The sequence below is a fragment of the Scatophagus argus genome, chromosome 23, assembly GCF_020382885.2.
Source record: "Scatophagus argus isolate fScaArg1 chromosome 23, fScaArg1.pri, whole genome shotgun sequence".
Classification (NCBI taxonomy): domain Eukaryota; kingdom Metazoa; phylum Chordata; class Actinopteri; family Scatophagidae; genus Scatophagus; species Scatophagus argus.
This window is the reverse complement of record NC_058515.1, coordinates 485,684-504,700: the sequence shown is the minus strand read 5'-3', so window position 1 is coordinate 504,700 and position 19,017 is coordinate 485,684. Positions and strand designations below refer to the sequence as shown.

At 41.1% G+C, this 19,017-nt stretch overlaps 1 protein-coding gene across 2 annotated transcripts in view; it reads right to left on the bottom strand.

Moving 5' to 3' along the window:
• mllt3 (MLLT3 super elongation complex subunit) overlaps positions 1-19,017 on the bottom strand; it is a 48,304-nt gene that overhangs the window by 12,680 nt on the left and 16,607 nt on the right. For both annotated transcript variants that reach the window (XM_046380592.1, XM_046380593.1), the window contains exons 3-8: positions 14,293-14,375; positions 14,029-14,172; positions 11,327-11,365; positions 9,367-9,495; positions 5,569-6,147; positions 104-173 (exon numbers count right to left, since the gene is read on the bottom strand). In XM_046380592.1, coding sequence (XP_046236548.1) covers positions 104-173; positions 5,569-6,147; positions 9,367-9,495; positions 11,327-11,365; positions 14,029-14,172; positions 14,293-14,375 — 1,044 coding nt within the window. The remainder of the gene's footprint in view (positions 1-103; positions 174-5,568; positions 6,148-9,366; positions 9,496-11,326; positions 11,366-14,028; positions 14,173-14,292; positions 14,376-19,017) is intronic.

Sequence of the window (19,017 nt, the reverse complement as noted above, 5' to 3'; positions counted from 1 at the left end):
TGTTTCCGCTAAACAAATTGGACTCGATGCCACCAGGTGCTCCATAAGACCGACTGAATAAATATGTGAGCAGCTGTAACCCATATTTGTTCCAGGTCATTACCTTGTCGTTTGTGGTGCGTGGGAGCAAAGCCTGAACTGGAGCTGGAACTGGCTGGACTGGGCTGTTCGGACTGGGAGGAAACAAGAGAGAGAACAAACAGTGATGAGTGCGACACCTCTGGCACAGACTGAACAGCAGAACAGTTTCTGACAAACATCAACACCAAAAATGTGCACATGGCATTTGAAGGACTGCTAACCAGACAAGCTTCAGATTTGACCATTTTCAAAAATCCAAAAATCCAAAAATCACTTGAGTCCTCCTTTAAATTGGACTTAATATCAAAGTGTTTCTTTTCGCATTGTGTGTAAAATGGCGTTCCAACATGCAGAAGAAGTTATTGTTTTTAGCTGGTCGCTCCACAAGGTGTTCTAGTTGGTATGTAATTCTTGTTGGTCTGGTTGGTAACGCAGGTCATTTACTACTCTTGTACATGAAATCCAAATAATAATGTGTTTCAACCATGTTTTAGTCTTGCTGCAGGTTGCAGTAAGAAAATAAATCAAACAGAAACACTTTATATTTTGGTAATATCGCCCAGCCCAAGTGGATACAGTTTGATCAGATTCAGAGTTGGATCAAAATGATTGCCTGGTTACTTTGTTATCTATGATGCTCTTTATGTACAAAATAGAGACTACTCGATGTCGGCAGCCATTGACTTAAATCTTTGAAGTGAGGCTAAATGCTGATTTTAATAAGTTGTGAGGTGGCACATTAGTTTGTTCTTCACCGCTACCTGTTCATCTTGGTATGTCAGGCTCTTTCACCAACATCTGTCAAACAAATGCACACAGAGCTGCTCCACTGCTGGCACCATCTGAAGAGAGGCAGGCCACAGGGCTCAGGCCTCCATTTAACTTAATAAGTTGCAGAGTCTAAGGATGTGCAATGCACACGCAGCAAACTGCACACAAACAGCACTGAAACGCAGCACTCACACAGTTGCAATGCCAGTCTATCAGCGAGCATCTCAGAACACACGTGGGGCTGTTCACCACCACAGATTCATGCCATCTCTGTTTGCCTGTAGCTTCGAACAACTCATAGATATTCAGATGGATGACCCGCCTCCACTTCCTCCCGCTGTACAAAAGTGACACAAAGTGTGATCGCTGCCACCTTGTACTTGCATTTAGAGCCAGAGTCTGTGCAGTAGTGATAGGCCGGTGGAGCTGCCATACTGAGTTTCCTCCCATATGCCTGTTTGACCCAATCAGGAGCAGTGTTCAGCTGTCAATCATGACATTTCAGCCCCTTTTTATAGCATCAAATTACTCATTAAAACCAAATTTGTCCCCATTTGTCCCCTCGCTGACTGTGAGGGATCAGGAAAATTAATTTTTTTGAGTCTTTTGCTTTCTTTTTAATACCTGCCTATTTTACATGACAGTTTGCATTTGGATTTGCATTTAGATATTTTGAAGATCCAAAGAGTTTTTAATTTTAAATGGATGGAGCCTCTGAAAAAGTTATTATGTTATTTTTAGTTTGCTTTTTGTTTTAAAGGTTCTCAAATCATATTTGGTAAAGCTGAGGTCAAGCACCTTACCTCTAACTTATTTAACTATTTGTTGTTTGTGTATGTGTTGAAATAGTAATTGTTGAAAAATTAAAAAAAACTAAAATCTACTGAATACTGGACATATCAATCTTCAGCCTGCTTAACATATTTTTATTGTTTTAATGTATTGAGTGTATTTTTGCTCAGAACAATCTTTGCTATCTTAAGTGAATATTGTATCTTAAGCAAAAAATTCCACTATTTCAATTCATTCCTGATCACTACCGAAAACTGACAAAAACTGACAAAATCTCATGGGCACTTGACTTCAGCCATGCCTGTAAGGCAGTGTGGCCTATACACAGCACAACACTAACAAGCTGTTAACAGTGGATCTGTTTCTTTCTACACATTTAGTTTATTTCATTTGGGGACTTCAAATGGCTATTACAGTTGATCACAATAATTCATGTTTCTCTAAAATGAACCCAAACATGACAAATTGATAATAGCTGGCCAAAGCGGTGATGTTCAGGAGGCTACTGAGAGAGTTTTTTTGTATGACAACATGCAGTCTGTTTAAAACAAAGACAGACTGCAGGGCAAAAATATGGCAACAAATATAGCCTTGGTTTCTGTGGGACTATATTACCTGAGACTCTGAAATGCAACATACAATAACACTTAATACCTTTTGCATGGTCATAGTACATAAAATTATTGGCAAATATGGCATTTTCTGCATTACTTAACCAGCTGTATGTGGCAATATAATCCACGTAACCTAACTATATGGTTTAAGTTCTGCATAAATTGTTCAATCAAAACGCACTATGAACTCAGTTGTAGAAAATGGTAATAAACAAAAGAGAAGGGAAAACTGTGAAGAAATGTTTACTTTTTGGTTGCCGAGCTAACACACACACACGACCGCAACCAAAGCTGCAGACAGTAGAGAAACTCTCAGCATTGTGTGTAATATGCATGTTTCCTGTATGACAGGGCCATTCACAGTACTTAACTAACTAAACATTTCTATTGATAATTTATAGTAAAAAGAGAAATGGTACAGTGTGTCCTACACTGGCCAGCTCTCATCACTTTGATGCAGAGTCATTTGTTGCTTCCCGTCCTCTTCACACAGGGCTTTTACATGTGTGGACGGCTCATAAATCTCAACAAGGATGCACTGTGAGTACTCGGAGGGAAAACGGAGCTCATGCTAGCAGACTTGGCTGCAGATGAAATGGATCCATTTAGATAGTCAGATGTGATCACCGTGATTTGTTGACACTTCTGAGGAAACTTGGATGCAAGTTTCTGCCTTTCCCCCAGCTGTAAGTAGTTTAGTTTGGGGACAGACAGTTTGGAGGGTCACCTGGAGGTCAATTAATAATCTAATCAAGCACACTTTCTCTGTGTCTGTGTGTGTTTTCTGAGCCATGTGTGTTTTAAAATAGTGAGTTTCTCAATTTGACTGTGTTTTATTTAATTACAGCCTTGTTTCAAACTGTTGTTAATGTGTTCATCAGATGGTGAAGCTGTGTTCTATCTAAAGCTGCTGTATGTTGACCATTCTGAGCCATCAATTCAGCAAATGGAATAACTGACAAATCAAGGAGCTTCATCACACCGATGCAAAAATCACATACAAATGCTGTTGCCATAAAACAGTTATTCACTGATTTGCCATGAGACCAATGCCACACACTGGCCCCAAACTAACGTTATTATGTTGGCCTTTAAAAATCCACTCGGCAGACCTCTCCCACGCAGCATCTGACCACAGCTGGAAGGACTCTTGTGAAGCCAGGGTGACACACTCAAATCAACTCTAGACGGGAGTATAAAAAGTAACATTGTGTCAAAGCCTTTGTATGCACTTACATGTTCGTATCCAAACCCAAATTAGGAAAAAGGATGCTGCAAACTAGAAATTAACAAGAAAACAGAAGACACACAAGAGGACAGGAGAGAAGCATGGACAAAAGGCAGAGCGACGTCAATGGTCGTCACCTCCTACAAACAACGCACAGCTGGTCTGTTGGTTTATGGGACAGCTTCTTCAAAGCGCCATAAATCTTGCCACTACTCCTTTTTTCCAGGGCTTTTGTCCTGCTTCATTCAAAGACACCAAAGCCTCCCTCTTCAAAGAAAATAAACAGTCTCTAGTCTGAGTTTGCTGGCATCAATCTGGCTTCTTCTCTTAACTCTTGGCACAGTTAGCACAACCAAAAAGAAATGGCAGCAAACAAGACTAAACTGACCAAGACAATTTGGTTTGTTTGTCTAATTCGGCAGGGGCTATCCAAACAAATCTATTTTAATGTGAGGTTGACACTGGATTCATTCAAACAAAGCCAACTCACAGATACTGAAATGTTGCAGTTTGCAACACAAATGGACTATCAGCTCCTCACTCATGGTGCAATTGCCTCTCAAACCATGTGCCATATATTAAACTTGGCCTATAACAGTGACAATAGTAACAAATTATCCTTGAAGTATCACACAGCATGAGTCTCATTAAAAAAAAAACAGTTCATGTCTCTTGATGAAGTGAGCTTTACACAATCTCATGCAGGTGACAAATCACTCAGCTTGCACCCACATCTAGTGTACTAAAAACAAGGTTCTCAAGCTAACTCGCCATCCTGCTTATCCTTCATGTCATCACCCCTTCCACATTTCCTCTTCTCTGCTTTTTCTGGCCCAGTGCTCAGTGGAAAAGACTGAGATCAAACAAGTGGTCACATGAGAAATGAGAGTGGCCCGGCAACCGGCCACCGAGGTTGCTAGCCTGGGGAGAATCAAACACCTGGCATTTGTCACCCCACATCCCCTTTACAACTGCCCGACCCCCAGTCCCTGTATGGGGGAACTTAAAAGGCATTTACATAAAGCGCAGAGGAAAACACAGGTTCTGCTAGTGCTAAGTAATAACTCCACTGGCTAAACAAGCTGGCCTTACAGAAAAAGATACATGAAGGTCTCGGTTTTATACAAGCATCGAGAACAAAGATGAAAAAAAAACATCACGTAAAAGGAAACTGCCCAAAACACTGGGATTTAGACCTTTTTACCACAAATGCTCACCCTTTTTCTTCTTTCAAAAGCTAAAGGGATTAAAGGCGAACTCCATGCCATTCACTGCCGGGTCTCCCCTTTCTCCTCAGGTGTTGTAAAACCATAAATCTTTCTCGTCTACTATTTGGCCTTAAAACAGTCCTCCTTTATTGGGAGGTTCTCCACCAAATGTGCGTGGACCAGGCAACACAGTCAAATGCCTATTCATGAAAGGAGCCACTGTAGACATGAAGTTTTTCTAATCTTGCCCCTGAGGTGGAGGTACAGAGGACTAAAGTTTATAGGTGTGTGTATTCTGCAAACATATCCTTTTATTTACAAACTATATTTTAAGTGCAGAAAATTTGTCGTTTTCTATCAGTAAGGCAACGAAACTACACTTTGCAGCACTCTTACTTAAGTTTTGTCCACATCTTGTTTGACCACCCAGAGCAGCTGAACTCCCACTAGGTTTATTGGTGCCCACCCCTTCTTCCAATTTCCCTGCCCAACCCCCTCAACTCCACCAGACCACCACTAAAGAAGATTCTCTCCTCTGTTGGTTATTTGATTTTATAGCCCTTCAATGTGGAGGAAAGACTGACCACCAACAAGCTCGCCCCCTCAAAGTCTTATAAGAATCAGATACCTTTCCACAATCCCTCCCTCACTTTTTCCAGTAAAGTGGATCAAATCAGTGAGTCCAATGTACCGCCTGGCCCCTGGACTCGTACAAGCCAGACAGCTGTTTCTTAAACATCTATGCTGATAAAAGATACATGCATACATTTATTAAATCTGCTTCAGTCTTAAGACAGATCAAACTTAAGACAGAAACTTTTGTGCCCATAACATTTAAAAGCCTAAAAAGATTCCAAAAAGATGCTCGACTTACATCTGATTTGGTAGACTGGTCCTCCATATCAGAGTCATTGGGGTCCACCAGTTCCTGAAATGGGGGAAGTGTTGAGACCTTCCTTCGCTCAGCATCGTCACCTTCTGGTCGCAATTTACTGGTTCGCATCTGCGATCTATCCTTCAAAAGTTTCTTATCCGAATGTTGAGCGTCTAACCGTGACGTCTGCTTCCCCGATGAATCTACGTATCCCTTTTTACGCTTTTTGGTCAGGTGATCGTCACTATCAGGGGTGGACAGACGCTTGTTTAGACCTGACCCATGGTTCATTCCCTCAGTTCGATGCTCCTTGGACAAAGACTTGGGTTCCTTAAAGCCCATCTTAGGATTGATATCTCTAAGTGGCTGGTTCTCTTTGGGTTTCCTGGAAGATTCTTTGGGGGCATTGCTGGGTTCCCAGCCAGAGTCTCTGAAGGCACTTTTGGGCTCTTTCAAGTCTTTTGGTGGCTTGTCTTTGTGGTCCTTGGAGGGTTTGTGCAGTTTAGAGAAGCTGCTGCTGTTGGTGCTGGTGGTTGTGGCGGTAGTCAGAAGCGTAGTACTGCTTCCTTTGGAGCCATCCTATGGATTAAAGCCAAAAAATGAGAATGAGCCCACATTATATGAAGACAATAAGCAACAGGTTTACAATTCTTGGTTGCGTGCAATCTGAATCATGATGTACAAACTGTACGGTGGCAGATTAAGTCGTGCAAATAAACATGAAGAAATTCTATCCAGCTTTCAGGGTGTTAGGCGTAGTATGACAGAATCATCTAAACTACAAAAGAAAAAACTGCAGCTCTAGGGATTATGGAGCAGTGTAGGGGGAAAGCCCACTTTAGGTCAGTGGGCAAACATAATAGCATAAAGGCATAATTAAGCACTGAGAAATACTGCTGTCTGAGGACGGTACGAACTTTTATTGCCGTGATAACAATTGAAAATGACTGCAAACGAAAATAACCCAAAATATAGACAGAGTCATCCTTTCGAAAAGTGGAAACCCTTCTTTCCGGTGAAAAAAAGCATGTGATGCTATGATGTCCTCTTGCTGTTTATATTGTGTGGACTTTGGACTGGATGCTTTAAACTACATGCAGAATTTCTACAACACAGAGTACCAAACAACAAAGTGAGCAAAAACCAGACAGCTAGGTCAAATGAAGATTAATCCTCTGTCTTTTACACGAGGGAAAACATGCATGCCACCCTGCAGTTTTGCATTACCATCTGTGAAAAGAGGTCTATTCTTAAGAAAATCAAAAGGGTTTTCCTCGCCCCATCTATGGACTTAAAGAGCAAACTCAGGACTTCTTTTGAACAGTGTTGTTCAGTGGGGTGAAGGGGCCTTTTCCACAGCCACACATGTGTAAAGTGGAACGAAGAGCAAAGTAGAGAAAGGAGGAAATGCATTCCTTTTAACGACGGGAGCCATTTGTCCCTGGGCCTCACCTCCAGCCCCCTTGTCAATATTTCATCAATGCAGTAAACCCATTAAAGCAGTCTAGACCATGGGGTGTGTTACAACTCTACCCAATCACCTCTAAAACCTTTCATTTTGTCTATCAACTAGTGACCCTGGGACCTCAGGATGTAAAGCTGCCGGCTCTTTCTAAACTCCAGCATGCAGTGAACCCATTTCCCTCCCAGCGCAGCCCAACATAAAAACTGGTTTAGTGCTCTGGAGGGGGACATGTCTCTACTGCCATCAACATTGGAGAGATCACTAAAGTGGCACTTTTTAACAAACCTTTCAGCACCGTGACATTGCCAGGTTAACAGGTGACCCTTGTGGATGTAAATCACTGAAAAGTCCAGAATAATCATAACACTGTCAGAGTGGAACTGAAGGCATATAATAAACAGATACTGAATAAATGTTTTACTTTCTAGGAATTACATTATATTCAGGGTATGTGCAGGTTCATGGGTTCAAGTTATATTTAATGTACTTAAATAGCTATTTCACAATCCTACTGGCAAAATGTACAAAACCAGGAGGTTTAAAATTATTCATTACATATTTACTGCACACAACATTTTAGCCAGTAACTCCCAGAAGTACATAATCATTCTAGATGATGTAATTAATGAAATTAATCAATTAAATATGAGTTAAAGAGCTTCTTAGCTTAACTAACTAGCAGTAGTGACAGCATCTGTTACAGATCTGATGGTGTCTTTCAAGACTCCTGAGAGGAGAAACAATTTCAGATATTACTGTCTGCAGCAGGCAAGAGAAAATAGTCAAGACTTTTGTCACTTAAATGTAAATATATTAGGTGAGTTATAATATGTCTAACCTAATAGGTTAAGTGTCTTAGCCTACTTGTTGCTGCTGTAAATTTGACTTAAAGTCTTAATTATTAAGTATAATAGTGTGGTAGTATCATATGAGAACTTTAGTATTTAGGACTACTCAGAATGTGAAAGAGAGAGAGGGACTAGTGTGGTCGACAGCGCATCACAGACTGTCAGACCACACACTCCACTATACACACACACACACACACACACACACTTAAATTTTCAGTTTAAAGTTGAAATTTTCTAATGATTAAAATCAGTTCAGGGAGAGATGGAACAACAACTTGAGCATGAAGAACTACAACGTGAGGACCTGATGCCAACAGGACAGAGATGCTAAAACATAGCAGCTCTAAACTTAGACAGGCCCTGCTTCAGTTTAAACTTGTTATTCAGTCACAAAGTCCTCCTTTCCTTATTTCCCCAGTAAACGAATGGAGACGAATTGGAAGCTAACCAATACTGAGGCATCTGTGTGAGCAGTGATTTGCAATGCCTGAATACTGGCCTTTCTTATGGAGCAGTGTCTTAAGCAAGGGGCAAATTGGCTTTTTACCAAATCACCACATGACTGACCACATTTACAATCTACACACGTGAATCAAAAAAAAAAGCATGAGGTATAATTTTTGAATACATTATTGATGTTAAAAAAAAAGCTTAGAGAGAGAGAGGGGGAGAGAGAGGAAGTGAGAGGAGAGAGAGAAAGAGAGAGAGAGACAGAGGGAGGGGGACAGGAGACAGAGAGAGAGGAGAGGAAAGAGAGACAGAGAGAGTGAGACAGAGAGAGACACACAGAGGCAGGAGGGACAGGAGACAGAAAGAGAGAGGGGAGAGACACAGATAGGGAGGGGGGACAGGAGAGAGAGAGAGAGAGAGAGAGAGAGAGAGAGAGAGAGAGAGAGAGAGACCCCCTGCTCCATGAGTAATTCATCACATACGCTATGTTTAGACAGCAAAGTGTTTCCATGTGAAAAGGGCCTCTCCTAACCTGGCTCTTAAATGACACTATTTGAAGGGACTAAAAATAACACATAATGGAAACAACATGCCAGCTTATTGACATACATGATTTAGTAGACATTACAAAGGTAATGTCTCAGATAGCTTATAGGTCCATCATTTAGGCCTTTTCCCCCAACCCCCACTTCAATTCTCCTCACTGTCTTTGTGCAGCAGTATTGTCTACGCACAGGAAGTTTTTAAAAAGACATTAACGACAAATGTGGGCATCTTCAAACCCACACGTTAGCACAGCAGTGGAGTAAACACTTATGGCTGAGCGTCAGCCAAGATATAGTTTGCTTAAGCCAAAGTTGGATGTCTTTGAAAACCCTGGGTTTAGATATACTGGATGTCTTTGAACCTGCCAAATATGTGGGGGATTAAGACTTTGAAAGGGTAAAAAAATTTCAGAACGGGGTGGAGCAGAGAGTGGAACTAGAGGAGAAGGTTGCTTAGCTCCAGGCTGCATCTGGAAACAACACTGACCTTTGACCCATGGTAGCTTTTGTTCTTCTTTGGGTCGGAAAAGGTGGACGTCAGCGAACTGTTGGGAAGTGTAGGCAGCTTCAGGTGCTGGCCAAACAGGGAGGTGGAGCCCTCCTGCATTACCATCACCTGCCGGAAGAACAACAACCCAAAATGATCAGAGGTGTCTTTGCTTTGAAAGATTTTGCTCTAGGACACGGTTATAAAGCTGACAAGCAGGGCTGGGTATCAATGCTAAATCGTTTTGGGTACTGAAATGAAGTATAAAAAGTACTGACAACTGACACACTGAATCCTGGGCCAGATTCTTAGTCTTGTTTACTTGTTCCCAATTTAAATTACATATTTATGCAAAAATATCAATTCCAAGGAATCCAAAAATGTCCACGACTAGGATTCCTTACATCAGCTGATTTTATATTGTGATACTGATCAAAGCTTTTATCAAGGTTTCCATTATTCCAGTAATTATTGATTTTTAAAAACTCTAGTCTCCCATACTTAAATATTATTTAAATCATATTTCTGTCCAGTCTGCCCCCTAAACACAATTTGTTTTGGGCTATAGGGAAGCTTTTAAGATGAATGAAACATACATTAAATTGGTTCCATTGTCGCTTCACTCAGACAAACTGCACACACTGACTGAATGATACATCCTGCCTAACCAACATGACAGCACACAGCGACGAGCGAGAGAGATCCGACGCTTCCTGAACCCAAGCACGTCTAATGATGATGGATATGAGCTACAGTCTGATGTCACGGATAAAACCTGAATTCAAGGAGATGCCTCCATCAGCTGTTTTTAAAGTCGGAGCAAGTCATTTTGAAGAAAGATTGTTCAATGTGGAATCTCATTTAAAGGCTGTCAATTGCTCATGGCTTTGGGACAATCTAGAAATGACACTCAACACTTAATTACCTTCACCTCCAGTAAATAAATAAATAAACACAGATAATTTGAACGTGAACCAATTTTTTTCCCCAAACATTTTTTTTTTTTAAATTTTGTTTTGCAATTTTATTTTATTTTTTTTGACAGTAAGCCTGTTTAACTCCTTTCCAAAAGAGAGATGAGACATTTGATCTGAAATGCACATCTGTGACTGAAGTGCTCGGCCCAGGGTATTGTTAGCCTAGGCTAGCATAAAGACCAGTAGCAAAGGGATGCTGCTAATCTGGCTATGTCCAAAGTTCAAACACACACCTACCAACACATCCAAAGCCCTCTAATGAACACACATCCCATTTGTTTAATCTGTACACAAACACTGATATCTAATATTACTGAAAGCGTTTGAGTGCAAAACTCCCCCTACAGCCACATTTATGTTGTGGTATGGACTAAACAAACAAAAAATGTTTAGGTGTTGGGTGTGGGCAATCACTCCTTAATCATGACAACCATCTACATTGTCATCTTTTTTCTTAATTTTGACAAACTCTACTGGTTTGTTCATGCACTGCAGACCAGCTAGTTAATGAGGTTGGGTCAAGGTCGGTTAGACGATTTGCTTGAAACTAGATTGTGGGCGACTGGCTACAAAATCAATCTCAATCAAAAATGATCAGATTGCTCAGCCCTACTTCAGGTGAACTCTGAGGAGGCTTTTATTAGACTGACTGAATTCAGATGTCGCCATAATCAATGCCAAAAGCATCAAATGTCTACACAGCACACATTAAATGGTGTAAACTGCCTGTTTTGGCTGGAATACTGGGCAGTCATTACAGAGTTAGAAAGTTGGCCAGAATATGCAAGTAAAGGCAACACAGCTGCTTCAGTGTGTCTATACTGGAAGGCTGAGGGACATGGCAGTAATTCTCCCAGCCAGGAATGCTGGTATCACTTCACCAAAAGCAATTTGAAGCCACATTATAGAAGCGTCCAAATCATTAGTCATTTTTAGACGATCTTGTTTCATCCAAGCCACCCAAATCATGCTGGAAATCTTACTTTTGAGTCTTCTGCACTTCGTTTGTGAGGATCCCGTTGCTGTTAAAGAAAAGGACAAGAAAAGAGACAGATTATTATCATCTTCAGTGCAATTCTACAAAATAAAGGGAATTTATACTTGGTATTGTTATTATTAAATAATCTAATAATAGTCCAATAATAGCCAATATCTGTACAACACAGAGTGGGAAAGTAACTTCAAACTAAACGAAACCATACAGAGTCAAGACACTGAAGACTCTTGGATAGGAAGACCGTTTCGACAATAGAGAATGTGAGTTTCGACATGGTCTGTGCATGGCAAAGCAAATACACAGCACTTAGCTCCAGTCATAAAACCTTGGAGGCTACAGGGGTCCTCTGGCTGTGGGCCAACACACTGAGGAAGCAAGCAGGTATGCCTTGAGCTGATGAACGTATCACAGCAGATCACAAATACTTTATTGGATAGGTACTGGCTACAATGAAGCAGATCAAGATCTGATCCTGTCTTGACTGGACTCTGCTGCTCTCATAATGACAGCTGGCTTCTACACTGCAAGAACTTTGCTCAGTATGAAAGTGAAAATTTGAGTGTGCGAATGTAAAACATTATTTGGTTGCACTGGCAACTGATTCTCTTCTGACACCCAAGATAAAAGCAGATTTGCCAAGTTCATATGGTAACAAAGCTGTTATATCTCTCCTCTGTTATTAGCCAAGAGCCACGAGCACAGCAGCCAACCAGCAGCTTCCATTTGTAGCTGGTACACCTTGCACAGGTTAAAATAGCCAACAGCACTGTGGGAAGGTTGTGGCCAAACTAAACCTTATCTGTTGCTGGCGTTGTGTGCTCTTTGTAAGACAGTGTGTGTGTGAGATTCAGATCGTTTCTGAGGCAACAGAAGCGTCGCTCTGTAACACCGCTGTACAAAAGCAGCTGGACCGACAGTTTCTGAAGTTCCCGCTTCCCCAGCAGTGAGGTGACTCCTCTCGATTGTTGCTTCTTGCGTGGTGTCCCGTTTTAGAAGCTACATTCTACATTTCAATTTTTATGCCAATCATATCAGTAATTTAAGCGTACATATTTTAAGTTTTGAAGCAAGACCTTCAGCATTTGGATCAAACTGCTTGTGAAATATTATGTTGGCTGAATTTAGTAGCTACAACTGTTATTTTAATGTGTCAGAGGAACACTTAATCAGCATTTAGATCAATGTTAATATCCAGTCAGTCTCTGTACTGGCAAATACTCAGTATTTAAAAGGACCGTGGTCTGGACACCCCCAGAAGCTTCTAAAAATGTAAATGGATGCCAGGTTATCATATCTGTAATAACTACAGAAAGCTTTCATGACTAGATAAGCTGATTCGTGTGTGTGCTGCTAAATATAAGGGAGTCATTCTGCATGAAATACGTTTCATAAAACCAAACAGCTGGATAAAATCTATATACATTTACACGACAGAATAACGCTAAAAGAAACAAGAAAATACAGAAAAAGTTCAGACAATACTAGCTGCACAATAAAGCAGCCGAGCAGCACAGCTACAGAACAGATAACAGGAGCTGAACACAGGGCACTTCCTCAGGTCCTTACTAAAAACATTACGGCAGAGTAATATTTGTAATCCAAAAACACGTAGTCATATTCATGAAACAAAATCTAAGAAACACCAAGGAAGGAAGGGGAGCCATTTTAATATGATTTAAAGAAAAGCTCTGGTGATTTAATGTCAAAAATTCCAGAGGCAGAGCCAAACCAACGACTGTGTCCTCTAACAAGCATATTGTGTGTTTCAATGCCTCATGTGTCTTCTGTGTCAATCAGCTTGATTATTGTCAATGTGTAAAAACATATCAGTGAGCTACAGTGTTGTATCGGGTGATATGTTTGTTTATTACCGTGAAACACGCACTGCAGGAGAGTCACCATCTTGCTGTCCCAAATACAAGGGCACCAAACAACTTCATGCTGTTTGAGTGCTAGTGGATGAAAAGTCGAGTTGGTCTTTAAGCAGAAACCCATATTTGATGCCTTACTCATCTTCTGTGACAAGACTCACTCACCTCCTGCAGTGCACCACTGTACTACGTCGTTGGTTACCTTTTTGTGGGACATGCCAGCCATAAGAAATATCATCAGCCTTGTTCTTTAATAACATGCATAAATACTTGTATGCAGAATAAGTTAGTATAATCTCTTACTGCTGACTGTGTGTGCTGATTTATTATGATGAATGGCTTGTCTTAAACTTATTTTGAAGGATACTGAACCTAAATCAGTATCAGTTTAAGCCTGCAGATTTATTGGTGCCTTGTCACTGCTTGCAGGTAGGTTGATTTTGTATTTTTTAGTGTGTGTGACACAGTGTGAGTGTGTACGGGGGCTTTCCTTGAAAAACAACACTGAACTCCACCGATTTAAGTGCAGGCATTCCTGCTACGGTAGAAGTTGCTGTATGAAGACACAGAACAGAGACGGTGAACTGAGCATAAAAACATTTGCTGTTGAAAACAACATATGAACTGAACATTGGCAGTGAAACATCAAAATACAAAAAGAAATAAAAAGATAGTGCTAACAGTACTTTTTCTGACAAAGATTTCAGTGCCACGTTCAGTTCAGATTTTGTTTTCAATACTAAATTCCGTTTACATTGCCAAAAGTTATAGTCCACGTTCTAGCCCCATAAGCCCCAGCTTCGCCTCGTTCTCCTACCCCTCCGGCTTTCAGCAGCTTCCTGCGAAACTCCTCCGTCGGGTTGTTGAAGGTGAGCTTCTCACAACGGAGATGATTGACAGGCGGGTGGCCCTCCAGGTGGAGGAACAGGTCGTAATCAAAGCGAACTTTCTTCGGTTCTTCCTGAGAAAAAGCGGTGATCCACCCAGAGAGGGGAAAAGAGGAGAGCAGTCACGATGAGTCACTCAGGACTTAACCAACATTATGTTCAGTTTGCTGGGGAGTAACGTTGTTAAATGTTACCTTGTTTTTGAAGTAAACCTCAATGGGTAAGATGAAGCCTGCGTACCCAGACTCCTCTACTTTGTACGGAGGATCCTTGCACACTGAAATGAAAGATGAATTCGCTATTAAAGAGAACCCATTGACCTTCAACAGAAGGTGACTATCAAAACAGAGAGACTAGTTTAAATTCATTTAGTTCTCTGACACGCAAAGCAGTTGCCTTCATCCAGTCAGTGTTGAGCATGCAGCAGTGGCCTGTGTGTGTAAGCTAGTGGTTGCTGGGGGACAGGCGCTCCTCTGAACACAGTCCACACCATTACTCTCAACATTCTGGACACACAACTAAAGTGAAGAAGAGGATGAGAACATGTGACTGTTGCCTTTGCTTCTCAAAGTCTTTCAGCACTGAGCCACTAAACCTGCAGCTCCATACTCATGAGATCTGTTTAAGTCTTATTTCCGTTGCCTGCACTGATATCAGTGCAAAAAGTCTGGTTTAAATTAGAATCAGCGGCTTTAGAGCTTGTGAATCCACCCCGCTCATGACAAGGTGGAGACATCCCCCATCCCCTGGGCCTTTAAAGACAAACAGTCTGCTAGAGCTCAGGTGTTCTTCCCAGGAGGTGTGTGTTTGTCATCCTCTCTCCCAGTGGACTTGTCAGAAAAAGTACCAATTAAGTTCATGGATGTGGACACCTGAGCGTGTTTGCTAAGAGTACACATAAAAGCAGGTCCTAGCTTTGGTTCAGATAATCTCACTCTGATGCAACTCATGAATGGAGGGTATTTCAAATGTCCCAAGTTAATAACAACCAGGCTGAAGTGTGAAAATGGTTACGGCTGAGCTGACAGGATCCTTTAAGACAAAAACAAAACAAAACAAACTGCACCGCTATATCCAGGAGAGGCCTGTAATATAACATGCAACCCAGTCAGGATCCTCATTAGTTGCTTCCCTGGAGTCCGCATAACAATTTCATGTGCAATGTTAATACAAATCAGCACCACATGGAACAACTCACAGTTAAACAATGACAATTCAGGCTGCAACTAACTCATCAGTTGGGGTGGGTGGTAAACAGTGTCATATTCAACCCTACTGTGATACTGAGCCACAATATGCATGTTGCACTATTGCCATCATTGTGATAAACCGAAAATTACAAAAAATAATGCATTTCATCAAATTAAAGTACACACAAATGTACGAATAAGAGGCAACCCAGACAACTGACAAATACTGCCCCTATGTTTTGTTCACATCTGTCATATACTCTACACAAATTAAATTTTGCAATGTAGTCAAAGACGTAATGTTGCTGGTGTTGAAATAAAAAGCAAGACATTGAGCAATGCACAGGCTCCTGTTGCAGGCAGTGTGTCTGCTGCTGTACCTCATCACACATGCAGCTAGACATGGAACGAAGGGCAATCGCGCTTGTACATTGCAAAGGACATGGAGTCCACTCAAACCACACATGTGGCTGCACTCTGGATTCCAGGCTTTCTTCACCTGCTTGAAGCTCCGTTTTCATAGGCTTAATACTGTAATTGGCAATCTTGCCAGTTCTTTAGCTGGTAAATTGACTGGCAATACAACACTATATCACCTGAGAAAATTCATTCTTGACCTTACCTTTATGTCACTATCATTTTTGTAATCCCTGCAACAATAACAACATGTATCACATGTATAAAACATAATAATGCTCCACAATATGATAATATTGAATTAGAATATGATAAAGTTATTATCACTATTGGACTGTAAACATTAACAAAATGTTGCACATAGTATCTATGGAGATTCACAGTCATCGAGGTCAAGGAAGAATAGTTCCGTTAGGCAACTGGACAAGAAGTTTTCTGGAAGACATTTAGTCGTCACTCCATTGCAGGGGTTTCTGAAAAGCTTAGGAAGATCTTCAACCAGCATCAGATCCCCGTACATTTCAGACCTGGCAATACCCTGAGACAAAAACTGGTTCACCCCAAAGATAAGACACCCAGGCACAAACTGTATAATGTGGTGTACACTGTTCAGTGTAGTGAAGAGAGACCTGACCTGTACATTGGAAAGACTAAACAACCGCTACACAAGCGCATGGCCCAACACAGGAGGGCCAACTCCTCAGGACAGAACTCTGCTGTTCACCTACACCTTAAGGCTAAAGAACACTCCTTTGAGGACAACAGTGTCCACATTTTGGCCAGGGAAGACATATGGTCTGAGAGAAGGGTAAAGGAAGCCATTTTCATCAACCTGGAAAAACCAGCACTCAACAGAGGGGGTGGTCTCAGACACTTACAAGGACCGCTTAGGAATAATATCCAAAAGATTCACTTCTCACCTGCTCCCATCAGGTGCACACATCAAAGAGGCATGTGACCAAAACCACGTTGATGGGGGTGTCAATGACCCATCAGAACCCCCTCACGACCAGTAACACTTCCCCACGTGACCCTAACAGCCCACTCAATAGAAGGGACTTGAGGCACCTGTGTTTCCCAATTGCCTTTTGTCACACCCACAATATATACGTATATTCCAGTACTCCCCACCATCAGTTAGAACTGAAGAAGCTTCGTCTTCCAGAAAACTTCATGTCCAGTTGTCTAACAGAACTATTCTAAACTGCACATGAAAGTGTGTGAATGAATATTGAACAGTGAGTGGATACAAAACAACACTTTTTATTTTAACATGTTATTTGCTGACTAGGAAAACATTTGCAAAAAATGTTGTCACAGTGTAAGTTAACAGCACCGACAGAATGAACATTTATTATCTAAAAATCCGGATACACCTGCTGATGACATCACGTTAACAGAGTAAAAATGTGACAAGCATGTGGCGTCAAACTTCAGTTCTTGACAGGCGCTCAGGAAGGATTTGGCACGTCACTGCTCTTAAACGGGACAAAGCAGACTGCTGGAAAAACATGGGTTTTCTGAGAGTACAACCAACAGCTTGGCTTTCAGTGAGGCAGGAGACTTGGAAATATCCTGTGTCATCCTCAGCCCTGACCAGGCTTTGGCAACAATCCAATTATCAATGAGCTCTCTTGTTTCTTTTTGGAGCCCCGCCCCTTCAGGGAGCAGTAGTGATTGATGGCTCTGCTGACTACGCTGAGGTCAACCTCACCACTGGGGCCGAGCCATCCATAACCCAATACCACTGAGCAAATATTATGGGTTGGAGTTAATTGTGCATGTGGGTCAAGTTCAATTGCACCCAGCTACAAGAGCCCATTCACCACCAACACCTTCACACAAACCGACGTGAAGGAGATGAGGTGAACCAGCCCAAAAACCTCACACTCAAGCACATTAAGTCCGTACATTTGTTGGTATATTTTTTATTTCCATTTGCATGGACAGACTTTTGCGGTAGGAATATCCTGGCAAGATTCAGCCTGGATTCAGAGGGCTACAACGTAATAAAGATTATCAATCCATCTTCCGTGCATGATTCATTTTTCCTCTCTGTGGGACCATTACTGTGGGATATTTGTAACAATCCATAATTAAAATAAATTGTGTGCTGCAAGAACCTAACTTTGTAATTTTTGACAGTTAATGTCCTCAGTCAATACTGAACGTAAAATGAATGTAAAAATTGCTGATATTCAGAAACCTCCACTGTTGTTTGTGGCAGTTGGTCGCTGTGGTATTTGTCCCGCCCCTCCACCACTGTGATTGGAGGGCTGCAATGAGCACAGCGTTTCACGTTTAGTTAAACATTTTTAAAGTCTCAGCAGCCATGGGAAAAAGAATATAAGAACACCAATGTTCAGTGCTCAGTGCAGGATGGGCACGGTTCATGTTTGCAGCACAGTGTAACTATGCGGCACTCCCTTTGTAAGCAAATAAAAAAAATACACTGTCCTCAGGAAAATAAGTTTTGGTGGACACAGCCTCTTAAGAAGTTTGACAAGACGCACATGTTTATGCCAGGATCTACAAAACTCTTACAAGTGAAAATAACGCTGAGAATTGGGTTTGAAATTTCTGTGCCTTTACTCCTCTGCCTCCAGATGAAATCTTTTAAGAGAGAAACTTCTAAGAAATGAAGATTTCCTTGACATGAGATATTTTCAGTGCAACTACAGTGAAACAATACAATTTGAACCTGACCAATAATGTATTTCTGAGGCTGAGACTGATAAATAATTGACAGCTAAACAACAGGATAAAATATTGGAAGTTAGCACAACACAAATATATTTGATAGGATTTCCTTACATTTGGTTATCAAAGAACAGTGACCAGCATATGGACAGAGAGGGACATTTTATGGTTACTGTTAAATCACCTTGTAATGATACCCTGATGGACAAACTTTAAATGACTTTTACATTTTGTTCACTTTATTTATTTCAAGTTGCTTAGTAAAAATGCCAAATGTTTGCTGGTTTTAACCTCAAAATGTAAGAACCTGAAGCTTGTCATTGTCATATACTGTCGTATACAATGATTAAACTGAAAATGGATATCTGAATATAAACTGAATATCTTTGAGTTTTGGAATATTCTCGGGGGAAAAGAAAAAAACCTTAAGAGACGACACCTCGGACACCCTGGGAAACGGAGTAGATGTCACTGTTTCCTGATATTTCCCAGAGCAAAAGATGATTAATAGAAAAAAAATATGCTTGTTGCAGCTATAAAAAAAAACATTCTTTAGAAATAACTCACCAGGAAACACAGCAATAAGCATAAACAATATATTGTATTGATGGA